Raw genomic sequence first — 15,032 nt, 5'->3', positions numbered from 1 at the left:
AACATCTGCATTGATGAGCCTGTTTGGACAAAGAGTTGTCAGTAATGTAACAGTGGTGGTAGTGTCAGATACAGCATATGACTCATATGGATTGGAAATCGCTGTAATATGAGATCATGTACTTTATGTCGTATCTTTTCTTGCTGGCCAAAGACAACCTTGTATCTTTAAATTGGGAGCTAAACTATTTAGCGTTGAACGGTTGAGAGAATTCTCTTAAGATAAGTTAATCATTTAAAAACGGTCTCAAAGGTAACATGGTTTGTCCACCTGCTTCTCCAAAGCTCACGAACAAGTCATCCTGTGTGTTTAATCCACACAAAAACAAATGCAAAATCAATCATTTGAATTTATTCTGACAATTCAGTTTCGCAGGTGAGAGGACAAAGGATCTCGAAATTGAACACGTCTTTAAAAAACTAGAGAGGAGATCCTGGAGAGCATTAAATAGACAGAAGCAACGTTGTTTGGGAGAATTATCTCAAATGAATTGTTACATAAAAATGTACATTTGAAACGTACTATTTGTTTTCCTGTCTTTGTCAAGACCACATACTGCGGGGATGTGTATGTTGTTTTGGATAGCAAAGCCATATGTCTATATTGCATGATGCCAGGTAGTCCCAGTCCTGTCCCCTCTAGGTGTTGTATTGGGAGGGTACGGTCTGTGGGGGGTGTGGGGGGGAGGCAGGACACTGCCGGAGGTTTGACTAAAGAGCAGTTTTGTTATGAGCATATGTCTTAGTCAAGAGGCATTGGGCTTGGCAGACACTCTACTGTGTCAATCCATTAGCACTTTTCTCAGTGCACTCCCCCGACTCTCACCACCCGCTGCCCCGCTGACTGTCACTGTGGCAGCTCCGAGGGAGACCAAATGAGATATGAATAATATACCATGATGCATATCAGTTCAGATGTACAAGTGTATTTGTCTTTTATACGAAGATAAATAAATAAAACATTTTATTATATCAATTGATTTGTGTGTTTTTTTTACATTTTTGGGCTAGGTATACCTGATGTCTTTAAAATGTCACACATCAATGTTTCACAGCACAGTTACAAGGTGTAAAGCATAAAAAGTAAACCAGGTCTTTAATATTAATGGGAATGTTCTTAGAGGAATTCTATTTTAACATTCTTACCCCTCCCTCTCCTGTGACCAATTAACTCATTTAGGGAACATACTATTTTGTGGCCATAATTCTGTGTAAAGCCCTCTGGCGTGCTGGAAGGAAACAGATTAGCACATTAGCATTGTAGGGGCTGAATGAGGACTTCTGCCTCTGCCCCGGGCCCTGCACGCTATTAAAGCCACTGCTGCTCACCGACATCAGCGGACAATTATCCAGCTCTTTTTGCCTGAAATAGAAAGGTTTTAATATCAATCTCTCCAACTATGGCATGTTTGCATGGCGATAAGGACAACTATACATGTAATGCACAACATCTAAATATATGACTCTCCAGAGGTAGGCAGACAGCATTGAAAATGTAAGCGGGAGCTATTCCACCTTTCCTGACCAATTTCTAATAACAAGTCCCCTTGTCCAAAACCCACTTTCATACTGCTGTCTACTGTCTCATTCCAGAGGTGTAAGAATTTACAGAGAGCTCTGTTTCGTTGTCCTCCTCTCTGCCCTCTGGGCCTTTATGCAGCCACAAATGAGAGCCCGCAAATGCACTATTTTCTTCAAAGTACTCCTCTCTCTCCAGGGATATTGACCCTGCCAGTTAAGTTCTGGTTGGCTGCGCTCTGCAGAGATGTTGGGACTGTCAGAGGAAATATACGGTCCTTGTCTGGAACCCAGGTGTGCTGAGGCAAAGTGTTAAATTTGGTCATTACTCTTGCAATAGTGCTTTTTATGTTGCGTTCGCAAGGGTCATGTGTGCAACCGCCACAGCAGATCTTGGTGGAAAGGTCTGCAGACAGAGACATCGGCGTCAGTTGTCAGGAGGATCATATTAAAACAGCTTCCTGTGTCCATGACGGAGGCTATTGGTGAATGTCAGACGGACATCTACTGACCCTCTTGCAGGGCTGAAAGTTAATAGAAAGAGAGTGGTAAAAATGTGAGGATATGGTGATGAGATGCATCAAGGCTTTTGAGGCATGTCGGACAAATCATTTGTGCATGCGTGTGCTTGCTTGCAGCAACATATGCATGCATGTGTTGATTTGTATGTGCCGACCGGGCTGGAGGCACAGCCAGGGGGAGGAGACGGCAATTCTAACGGCTTTTTGATGTAGATAAATGGCTTACAGATGGCTCACTCAATATATTCAAATGAGATATAAAAATAGGGGAGGGTCTTTCAATAAAGGGGATGGTTCCATGTGCAGCATCATGTGAAGAGAATGCATTGATCAGTCTACCAACCTTTTTTTCCCGAACATGTCTAAATGTCTGTAAATTGTGTTCTGTAATGACCCCAACAATTGAATCTGAGGCTTCACAAATGTAGGTCTTGTCCTTTAGCTCAGTCTGTATATTAAATCTGTTGTTTCATGCAAATTGTAGGTTCTTGAAAATTTAGAAGGAAGCTGGTTGTTTGATACGTTACGTGTGAAAGAAAATAGTATTTAAATTTGTAAATGTGTACCACTGAATAAGACATAAAAAAAGAAGCTTAATTTATGCTGAAATTCAGTATTTTGTTTTGACAGTTTCACTGTAAGATATCAATACAAAACATGAATATAAAACCACCAAATAACAAAGGATGATACCAGGATATCCACCACTGAAAACAGCCTCTGGTGATGGTTTTACAACCCTCTAAAAAGCAGCAGTCTGGACAGTTTATGTTTGAAGAGATAATCCTCTTCATTCAGCCATCTCAGTCTGCAGACAATATCCTGGAGGTAACACATTCCATACTATAATGTACGACCGGTATAAATTGTATTTACCCACGTTTCACCTTTAACATTGGGCTGGAAAAGGAGCCCAAATGCGATTATGCACATGAAGAATTAATCCGGAGATGAGCACAGGGTAATGTATGGTAATTATCCAACAGGATATTCTTACATAGCGATTAGCATATCTGGGAGGCCAGACAGGAATGGGAGGGCAGTCTGAGAGGAAGGGAAGGACACAGCTGCTGATAAGGAGCCCAGTTTGTTGGTTTCTTATTCTTTTTTTTATTTTTATGTTGATTAAAAATGTGGATAGTCTGGCTACAGGCATGTACTCGCTCCCTTCTTTCCGTTGCTCTCTATCTCTTGTGCACATACGCAGATGAGAATGGACACGGGGATGCACCTGCACACAAACACACACACACACACACACACACACACACACACACACACACACAGAGTGACATCACTCCTATCAGTGAGAAGGGAAACACTGGATTTGAGAAATAAACACTGCTCACAGCTCACTAGGGAAGAGGCACCTGTGTATGTACTGAACGTTTGTACATGATATATAACTTAATTATAGACCAACAGGTGCGTTTTAAAATAAGCTGTTTAATAATTAGAAAAGAGTAAATGATTAAGGATGCTGCAAAAGAAGGATTATGACTATGGGGATTTCATTGACTGATGCTTTGATCTCTCGCTCTATGAATTAAAATAAACAGTGATGCTGAAGTTTAGTTGGATTTATCCCATTTTTTGTCTGTCACTGCATGGCTTGAGTATTAAGGGAAAACCAGATATTGCTCTGTTAACTTAAAACGATCTTTATGCAAACACAATATGCCATGCACTTAATGTCGGTTCTCCTGTTGATGTCTTTGCATGATGTCTTCAAGCAGCTCCTTAACGCCTCATCTAAGGCAGCAATAGTGGTATTTTTGAATATGTACTAACAATACAGACAGGTTACAACCTATATTATTATTATTATATATATATATATATTTCTGTCTGCCCTGTAACCCCATTGCACAACGTGACCACGAGTCACTGTATCAATCCTGGATTTGGTATTTAGGTGTAATCAGCCATGTAGGACACCAGCTTGCAAAGAAGCACGGCCCTTTGTGAGACGCCCATCTGTTTAGTGCATTGGGACGAGCCCGGTCCCAAAGAGCTGCTGGAATGAAAGGGTGAGCATGAGAAGGCCCAGCTGAAAAGACAAGGGTGGGCGGCAGCATCAGGACACAGTCTGTCTGCGGCACTCCTGCAGTCTTATTCTAATGCCGCAGCCACGACTCCCCTGCTTGCATACAACTCAGAGATCAGAGACTGACAGATGCACCAGGGGAGGCAGACTGGGGATGTCTGACACATACATCCTTTCATGCATGCAGTGTCTGTGTCCCCCCCCCCACCCCCCCCCCCCCCCCCCCCCCCTTCTCTCCCTCTCTGTTAAGCTGTTTGGCTAATATTTTCCTATTGACTCGGCAGTGTACATATTACCCAGCCTTGGTGACCTCTTAGTGGGACATATCTGTGTGAGCGCAGATCGATTCATACAGTGGGCTCCCCCTCCTTGTTGTCAGTATTCAGTGGATGGGGCTGGGCAGAGTGGGAGCGAGTGATAAGCTGCTACAGGCCAGTCAAGCCATTCCAGCAAGAGTCGTGACCCTACTGCAGTAAGGCTGATTATACCTCACCCGGGGCTGCTGGGGCTGAGAATCGAGCCTCTACTCTTCAGCCTGAAATACTTACTGGCTGAAATCACAGTAGCAACATAAGGGATAGGGAACTTGTTTTCATATTAATTTTCTCTGTGGAAATTGACAATCTTATTTTGTTTCTTTTTCTTCTCCTAACTCTTTTCTCTCTTTAATTATACTTTGGTATTTCATAGATTCAACTATATTTGTGTGTTGTTGAGCATTATTTCAATAGTTTCTTTTTGTCATTATTTATATACTATATTAATAGTGCCAATGCCCTTAATGTACAACACTTGTCGACTATCTTGTATATTTTGAAAACTTTTTATTTTGAACAAAAACCTTTTATTTGGAGAAAAAAGAAAAAAAAAGTACCACATTTAGACACATTTCAAATGTTTCTTCTGAGCAGCCTGCAGAAGTGAGGTGACCTGCTTGTGAGAGACTTGGCATGTGTTGCGTAAAGGGCCCTTTCCCTCCGGTGGTAGGACCATATGCCCCCAAGCTCCAACAAACAATCCCCCTGGCCCACCACTACCGCCCCCCCCATCCCCCCCCCCCCCACCCCTCCATCCCCCCCAAACCCACCCACGCACGCTCCTTTCTATCAACGCAGCCTGCGCTCCCCACCCCCGGCCCTCTGTGCCTCCTCTTCGCAAGCCCTCTTGATAACTGACAGCAGCTGCAGTGATGAGCACAATGCGTGGGCCAAGGCAGCTCAGCTGGCCTCACTCCCCACTTGACACTGGTTTGACCTCTGGCATGTGAGCCGTCCTCCCCGAAGGCGGCTCTGCCAATAGCCCGACACTATCTCCTCTCCCCACACACCCAGCAATGGGTGCATCCCCAGGTCGTCCAGGTCAATTAAATTCAAATTGAGGATAAATGATTTGTAAATCATGTACAGATAAGGAGCTAATGCGCCATAGGGAGGAAGCACTGCTGCTGTCACTCTTGGTCGTTGAGAACTTCCTAAAAAACATATTCATACTAAGTTCCCCATGGATGCTTCCTCAATATTTCCTTGTTGACTTTCATCTACTGACTCCCGGATAGCCGTACAGTCTCTTTCGTGTGCATGGATCCATATTTACCGACCCTATATGTGCACAGGCGGCATCAGCGGTGCAGTATGAGTGAGCGTGCAAGGCTTGTAATAGCTCTCGTCCCAAAGGGACTGATGACACCACGGCAACCAAACAGAGGCTGATGGTGTGACAGAGCAAGGGGCTCATCGCTCCCTTTTTGCCATTCTGCTCCTTTACAACTTTACAAAATAGCCTTTTAATTTGCTGCGGCGTCTGGGGTGTCTGAATTGTGCCTGCATCAATCACCATCATCGCCGGGGGGCCGCGGGCACTGTGTCCCTTGGGCCCTCTCACTGAACGGCCCCCTCAGGCAGATCACTCTGTGTCCCCTCATATGGGGTAGGTCCCCAACCCTCCCACCTCTGTCCGTCTCCTCTTACTCTCTCGGGCAAACAACGTGATACTGCTTGAAGCCCCACCACTCGCTGCACAATTTACCAGCTCTCGTGTGCATGAAATAACCATATCTCGCCTCTTCAGCACAGCTTTGCCGAAAGGAGAATCATAATAATTAACAATTATATAATTCTTAACTGCATTCTAACACATTTCTTGATGAATTTTCCACAACAGTGGTGTGATTCTACACAAGAGAGTTGTTTTTTGTTTAACATTAACTTAATGTAGACTGCCTTTCTCTATTTGAGTCTGAAAAGGACTCCCACTCCCTCCGGGTCAGTGAAAATCATCAGTAATTTACATCTATAGGCGGTAGATTGATGGAGATGCATGAATGAGACAAATCCCTGATATGATTTGGCAAGTCAGTGCAGAGGTGGTCAATATAGATTACCCTTCGCTCTGTGGCTGTCAGCCCGCTGTTGATGGCTCTTCCTGCTTTTAATGTGTGTTTCTGCATAGAGGGGCGACCTTTCTGGCTTTTAGTTACCTCTAAATTCGAGCAACATATTCATAATTTGATGCTATTGTCAAATAGGTAGAAATCAGTAAATGGACTTTGTATTTCCTCAACCCATACTGCATGACAATACCTCTGAACTCCCCTTGTATTTCTCCGTGCTATACCTATTATATTAATTCAGTCAAGCACAGTATAGCTCTGTGTTGTATGCTGAGCACTGCACATGCCACGCCATGCTGTTCCACTTCTCAGCTCTAAAAACAGGGAAGGCAGGACGTCCGTGGACTCAGGGCCGTGAGGGTGCAGATGGCACGTTCCTTGGCCAGAAATGGATATGAAACTGAATGCCACTTAGAGACACTGGTACCACACATACTCCTTGAGCTAAGAAACTAATGTGTTCTGATACCATAGCCCTGCAATACATAGCTTTGCAGACATGTTATAACAGTATAACTGTTTCAGAGGTGTTGGGTCAACTTTCATTTAAGACGTTGGTTTGTGTCGCTCTTGAATAGTATTCCGTTATACTTAAATATGGAATATATTTATGAGGTTAAACTTCATATTCGAAACACTTTTCAGTATTTCCATTCGTGAGTTTCTACTAAACAGTTGATATGCACTTTTACAGTAAAGGTACACTTTCAACAAAATGCATTTAAGTGAAATAAAAGACATTTTGATAAAGCGTTTTACAAGAAACTCTATAAGATTTGAATAACACATATAATATGCCGTACAAGTATTCTGGTCAGTGAGTGCTCCCCTGATTTAATTCTTTTGTTTGTATCCAGTAACATACTTTCACCACGGCTAAGCTAAATTTAAACAATTTAGCTCAGATTTAGCTCAAACTATGCCGTACCAAACGGTACAGAGAACAAATACAGGATGTAAACCTGTGAGCCAATTGCCTGTTAAATTCCAAACCGAAGGAGCGCGTGAAAGAACTTTTGCCAAGTGTAACCCTCATCCTACGAGGCAGTTGTCATGTTATCACTTTCCTCAGGTGAGATTCTGATGAAACAATTGAGACTTCTGCTAAGCTGCATTCGGCCCAAACGGGGAGTGATCCTGTTTCACAGTGGGGGCGCTCTGTGTCGGATGCACTTGCCATATAGTGTTGCCAGGTATTTCCCTCCCGTCTATAACTTCCCCATTCCACCACTACCTAATCAGCTTTAATTGACTTTAATTAGCATCTAGTAATTAATTTTGTTTTCTACAAATTATTTGTATGAACGGTCCCAGCGGGTGGCCTGTTCATCTTGTTAGGGCCAATTAGCTGCAATTAACAAACACTAATGACATGCTTTTTTCATTCCAAAACAAACAGCGTGCACCGTGCCAGAATCCAGTGCTGCACAGAGACCTCTTGTGTGTTGGAGTGATGCAGGGGGCCAGCTCACTGGACTAGGCTTCTAATCAACACCTCTAATGGAGAAACACAAACCCAGAAGGAGACACTTATCCACACGACTCGCACTTAGGATACCACAGAGATAATTACTTTCCCCTCTGGTCTCTCCATTGTCACCCACTGTTACATTTAGGCAACTGAGATCAGGTTTGCGGAACAGAATAGAAAAGTCTTAAGCATGTACGATTGGTAATCTGTAGGTTGATGCTGTCAGCATCACACAGAATATGTGAGGAACCAGGAGGGTATATGTGCTATATGCTCACATCTGACCACACATAGCAAACAGAGATGTGTGCACCAGTGTTTAATGTGCATGAAGCCATGCATTCAGCAAAGCTTGTATTGAATAAAAGCATATTTAGCCATTTTGTTTGACAGTAGAACATTTTCAACTTAACTTTGAGTAAGTCACCAAAAGAGACAAAATCAAAGACATTGTGTTTTTAAGAGATTATTCTCTTCATTCTATCTTGTCATTTGTGTATTGTTAGTATTCAAGTGCATTGAGGTGTTGTCCATGCTATAAAAGCATGCCCAAAGCACCCACTGCTGCATGGCATACAATACTTGTGGTGCATTTAGGATATATGAGCCCACGGTTTATTATGTGTTTACTGCACAGCAATTTCTATACAATAAAAAGATCTGAAAGTCTGTATGAATTTAGTTTACAAAAAGGTATTTCAGTGTATGCAGTATGAGCTTAGTGTTGCGACTTTCTCAAAATACACTTCTAAGCCTGGTGTTAATTTAATTTAAGAAGAATTATTAACGTATCATGTTCACATTCCAATGGGACATTTAGGGAAATGTTTACATTAGTTATAATAAAAAAATGTAAACGTATCCTTTGTCCATATTTTTGCCTGATTGGTTTTCAATAATTGCTGGAGTAGCTTCTAAAGTAGAATCATTTTTTTTTTAAAGAAATTACAAAAAATGATAAATAGAAACTGCAGGCACATGCAACCATTGCCAGCAACTCTATTTCTCTAACTGTTCTATCACATGAATCATCTAATTGTGTTTTGCATTCAGCCCTCCAAAAACCAAACCAAAATCTGGGGAGGAAAAAGCTCACTCTCTCACTCTCTCACTCTCTCGTTTAACGCGTCCTGTCGGGAGCTGAGATATCACGAGATATCAGGGACTACCAGAGCTGGAGCTTGTAGGAGGAAACGCGCTATCTCCTTCACCAGTGCACCAACACGGCGAGATAACATCTAACAGAGCCCAGAGTTTCTAACCATTAGTGACCCGTGTCCTTTCCAACGAAATGAAGTATAATGTTTGCGTGCCAGACGCATCCATGTGAAAAGCTTGTGTTGGGCATGTTCATCGGTCCTCTCCCCATATACTGAAGGGATCGGGCCTGCTGGTCGTTTGTCACCTGCCCGTGATGCAGTCTAATTCTCCCATAACCCAGGGAATAATTTATTCTCATGATATCATCATCGACCCTCAGCAGGCTATCCTTGGAGAAAATGGTTATTATTGTAATATATATTATTATTATTATTATTATTATTATTATTATTATTATTATTGTATATATATATATATATATATATATATATATATATTTACATTTTCGATTCCTATTAATTCTTTACAGTTACAGCTCCTTATTGGGCAGCCATGTGTCACCATTAGAAAACTTCCCTTGGACCCTTTTCATTTTCAATAATAAGCATTAATGTCATGTTTTTATCTAAAGTTCTGGTTCTACCTGTTTATCTCTGTCTCTTCCCAGACATAGACCAATACTTTGTTGAATTATTGTTTTTTAATTTTAAATTTTATTTAATTTTATTTAATTGTATTTAATTTTTATTTTATTTTATTTTATTTTATTTTATTTTATTTTTATTTTTATTTAATTTAATTTAATTTTATTTTATGTAATTTCATTTTATTTTATTTTATTTTATTTTATTACATGTTATTTTGTTTTACACCCTTAGTGTTGTACTGCCTTTGCGTAATACTGAAGCGCATGTGTTGGAGTGAATTGAAACGGCTGCTCATAGGTTTGCCGTGACGCTGACGTCACACGTCTCTTAATGGGCAAGAGGCTGAGCTTTAAGAGGTGCGCTCATTACGGCGTTGCTCCCAGACTGAGAGCTCATCAGAGGGAAAATGGGACACACATGACAAGGCTGAGCGCACTGATAGCATGTCATCGTTATTTGTCTCTACTTTAGACACCACCCGGGATACGGCGCACAGTGGGGTAGGTTTCTTTTTTCCGCACACTTCAGATGATGTCGATGGGCCTGCGATGATCTCCAGCATATAATTTTTTACCAGAAATGCTGTTTTTCCAACAGTCGACCTTTCGTTTGGAGCTGTCGGCCACATGTGGATTGTTGCCTCGTGGAACAGAAGAGCCGCATTTCACCTCACGGACGGTGATGTGATTATTCCGATTAATTTGGATACATTGGATTTCCGGGATCATATAGCCAAAAGCAAGTCAACGGCGAGGTGACTGGGACGTTGGAGAAAGAAAACCCACAGAGTAGTGTACATATTCCCCCACACTGGGCTGGGAATAACTCCGGACAATGCTTCAGTGTTCCAGCTGTGAAAAGCCTATTCTTGATAGGTTCCTGCTCAAAGTTTTGGACAGACCATGGCACATCAAATGTGTCCAGTGCTGCGAATGCAAATGCACTTTATCAGAGAAGTGTTTCTCACGGGAGGGGAGGCTGTATTGTAAGAATGACTTCTTTAGGTAAGCATACAAAGTGTTTGTGGTTTAATGTTTACAACAACAAAACCGTGGGGGTGATTAAACCTGCTTTCAAATGTTTTTTTGTGTGTTTTTTTTGCCGATTAAATAGAAACGCGTGCAGTCCATGGAAGAAGAAAAAAAAACACACACAAAAGGGTCAATGCTCAAAATAAAGAAAATAATGATGTTGATGAAACGCTGATTTGGCCTGATGTCCTAAAACTACTGGACTGTGTTCTGCTAGGGTTTCCATACATTTATTAGTTTTATTTAACATTAAAAAAGAGTTTAGTTATGATATATTTGTTTCTACAGTAGGCCTATGAGGCTATAATGTAGCTGCTATTCTACTAGCCCTTATTGCACGTGCGATTGCTATGATGGATTTTTCACTCATAATGGGATTCATATAATATTGTCATATTTTTTCCCACCTTGTTTAGGATTATTATTATAGGATTGTAGACATCATTTCTGAAATGAATGAAATTGAAATACATTACAAGGCTGTCAGAGGACTATTGTCCTCTAATATAATTAAACTCAGTGTTCTGGACCCATCATTACACAAGCAAAAACAAAACTTACTTTTCAACATGTATTTGCATGCTGCTGAAACTTCCCCCTGACTGTTGCTCTCTCCCTCTTCAACAGGACGTTTGGGACCAAGTGTGACGGTTGCGCCCAAGGGATTTTACCCAGTGATCTGGTCCGCAGGGCCAAGAGCAAAGTGTTTCACCTGAACTGTTTCACGTGCGTGATGTGTAACAAACAGCTGTCCACCGGAGAGGAACTGTACATCCTGGACGAGTTCAAGTTTGTTTGTAAGGAGGACTATCAGAATAACAATGGAAAAGACACAATCCTCCTTGCAGGTGATTCATGAAGCCATTCAGAAAGTTGTTTAATGTTTCGAAAATATCTCTAATTTATTCGTATTATTATTATTACTAATATTTGTATTATTCGTATTATTATTATTATTATCAGCAGCATTTTCAGGTCTAATGCTTTTTTTAAAAATCCAGTTCAAATTGGTGTATTAGATTTATCGTAAAGTGGGCTATTCAGAGTATCATTGATAATATAAAATATTACGATGAACATATTTAGAATCGCTGCCATGTTAATAACTCTTTTTAGAAATGCCCCGATTTTCCTGGAGGTTTTTGGGGGTTTTTTTATGCGGGGAGGATTAATATTGTCAGACCCATGTGCTAACATCACATTCTCATGGCAGTCACGACGTGCAGCGACCCGAGTCTCTCTCCGGACTCCCAGGACCCGCAGGACGACGGGAAGGACTCGGAAACGGGACATTTGTCCGATAAAGACAACAACAACGAGAACGACGAGCAGGGTGCGGTCGGGAAACGACGCGGCCCTCGGACCACCATCAAAGCCAAGCAGCTGGAGACCCTGAAAGCGGCTTTCGCGGCCACGCCGAAACCCACCAGACACATCCGGGAGCAGCTGTCACGGGAGACCGGCCTCACCATGAGAGTCATCCAGGTAAAAGGCAAAAGCAAAGAACACGTAAAAAAAAAATACAGAAAAATGTGCTGATCCATCTTCATCCATGACACCTCAGGTCCATTCACAGTCAGTGTGTTCACAGGTTACATGAAGCTTCGAGGACCAACACAACAGAGAATATAGCCTATAGGCTTTAATATCCAAAACGCCCTAAAAAGCTTTTATGGATAAAAAAAAAAAAGACACAAAAAACAGTGATTGGGGACTTTTGGGCACACTTTTGGGGATTGGTCCTAAATGCTTTTTTCCCCCTTTTATATTCAAATAGTGTTTCCAAACCAATTTTATCCATAATCTTTACTCCCATTGCGCTGCTAAAACCGTTAAAAGCAACACTCAGCTTCTCGTCCATGTGGACAAGAAGCTCCCCTGATGCAATTTCCTGTTGGATTGACATCAACATGCTTTAAAGGTAAATGGTGATTCTGTGGGCAGAATGGTCATCAGTTCACGTCTGCTTTTGACGCATTTAAAAACACGCACAAATAATAATAATGTGATAAAAAAAATGTTTTTAACCTGAACCCTATTTCCATTTTTATGGCAATAAGTGCAAGCAAATATGTATACGGAATTTACTCATTTCGATCTTTAAATTATCGAAATATAAAATGTTCACGCAGCGAGAAAACTGTAAAACGTCCCTGATAGTCACGAGGCCCTGCGAGGCAGAGCCAGGTACAGGGAGACGTCTTTTCTACTGGGATGTCCTTTTTGCTTTCCTGCTTGTGTCACTCACGCTGCTCGTCTAATCACATCAACATCATCATTTTTTTGTTGTTGTCCGATATAGGTTTGGTTCCAAAATCGGAGGTCCAAAGAGAGACGCATGAAGCAGCTGAGCTCTCTGGGCGGCCGGAGACACGTGTTCTTCCGCGGCCAGAGGAGGATGAGGGCGCTGGGAGAGAGACTGGAGGCGGAGGAGCTTGGACACTTCTCTTATTATGGAGGTAAGCTGTGTGTTTTGGTCATGTAAGATTGATAATAAAAGTATTTTGATGGACCTGTTTAATTAAGGGGGCGACTGTGGGTCAGTGGTTAGCAGGTCTGTCTTTCAATCAGGGGGTTGGTGGTTCAATCCCCGCCCTAGTCGATGTGTCCTTGAGCAAGACACTTAACCCTGCATTGTTTCCTGTAGCTGTGTATGAATGTAACATGATTGTAAGTCGCTTTGGATAAAAAAAAGCGTCAGCTAAATGGCATGTAATGTAATGTAATTATATCAATTAAATGTGCTTCTTAAGATTGATGTAGTCACCTATACTGTAATACATATCTTGTATTGAGCTCTGTTGAGTTTGTTGATTTCACTAAAAACTATTAAAAGAAAATCAATTTGAATTGTTCCTACATTTTTATTTAAATTATAATACATTCTGTGCACTGATCCTGGTATTCATGTGCATGCAGACTATCCTGGTGAATACTATGGCTCCGGAGGGAATTATGAGTACTACCAAGGCCCGCCATCGTCCCATGCTCAGACTCCTGCAGACTTGGGCTTTGTGCCCTCCTCTGTCCCTGCTGGCACCCCATTAGGAGTAATGGACCACCACCATCCAGGGCACCACTGTCCCGGAGAGGTGCACTGTTTCTCTGACACAGTCTCTCACCATCCTGCGGACTCACCCAGTCCGGAGCCCAATATGCCGGGCTCAATGCACAGCATCTCCAGTGAGATGTGTGGCCCCAGCACACCCTACACGACTGTGTCCCTCAGTGACAACGGATACACCAACCAGCTGTCACAACCCTCCTCAGAAATGAGCGAAGGCACTGTCTGGTAAACCGGCCGACCCCGAACTACAAGGCACACTTGGATTTTGAAGGCAAATCAACTTCAAATATTTTTATTTTTATTCTTTATTTAATAAACACTTATTTATCTATTTATTTATTTATCTGCTTGCATTTTTGTTAAGCTCTATTTAAGTATTTATAAAGCTCTATATTTGTATGTCGGTATAACTGTTTATTGACTAGCCAATCAATAGATTGTTTTAATGTGAATTTGAGTCATTAATACATTCACAGTGCTGGGCCTCATTGATCAAGCAATAAACAAACATATTTATATGCTGCAGATTCAGTTTTTTGTTTTTGTTTGTTTGTTTGTTTTTGCCGCAATTGTCCATGAATTGTTATTGTGAAGGTGCATGACAGCATTTATTTACATCACCGTTCAGTGTTTTTACGCATATTGACAAACAGCACCCTGCATCCATGAGTTCATGTGTAATACACACTTTTATCATTTAATAGCAGACTATGATTGTGATGTTCAATACATTTGACCAAATACCTCTCTCAGGACTGTGGAAACATTGTTTTTTTTTTTCTATTTATTGGTCACTTCCCTTTTGAATTATTTCATTACCAACACATATTTGCCTTTTAAAGGGATATATCTTTATTAATCTGAACATTTTATATGTAACAGAAAAGGATTTGACTTTAACATGAGTCCAACGTCAGCTGTTTACTTGAAGCTCCAGTATTCAGGGTTTGGATATCAGCATTGTATAAAACCGATGGACAGACCGTTTAATGCAAACCAAACAAACTTTTGTAGCCGTTCTATTTCAACATGTGCTAGTTTGTACGATGTCCTCATTCAAAAGTAACAACAGCAACAAAAAACAAACAAGAGAATACAAATAAACCGTTGCCAAATGAAAACACAGCAAACTCCTGCACCTTTTCAGTTGTGAGACGCAGCGTTTTTTTAAGTGTACACCTCCTCTCCTAATGATCTGAGCATGTTTGTAGTAAAAACATTTCATTTGCAGCTCAGTTAGC

At 41.4% G+C, this 15,032-nt stretch overlaps 1 protein-coding gene across 1 annotated transcript; it reads left to right on the top strand.

Annotated features, from left to right (window-relative positions):
* Nucleotides 1–10,527: 10,527 nt before the first annotated feature.
* Nucleotides 10,528–14,020, top strand: LOC117742981 (LIM/homeobox protein Lhx1-like). Its single transcript, XM_034550687.1, has 5 exons — nucleotides 10,528–10,697; nucleotides 11,352–11,572; nucleotides 11,938–12,209; nucleotides 13,027–13,183; nucleotides 13,644–14,020. Exons 1-5 carry the CDS (start codon nucleotides 10,528–10,530, stop codon nucleotides 14,018–14,020), a joined length of 1,197 nt encoding a protein of 398 aa, XP_034406578.1.
* The last annotated feature ends 1,012 nt before the right edge of the window (nucleotides 14,021–15,032 follow it).

The sequence above is a fragment of the Cyclopterus lumpus genome, chromosome 14 (genome assembly GCF_009769545.1).
Source record: "Cyclopterus lumpus isolate fCycLum1 chromosome 14, fCycLum1.pri, whole genome shotgun sequence".
NCBI lineage: Eukaryota > Metazoa > Chordata > Actinopteri > Perciformes > Cyclopteridae > Cyclopterus > Cyclopterus lumpus.
This window is presented reverse-complemented; position numbering and strand designations above follow the sequence as displayed.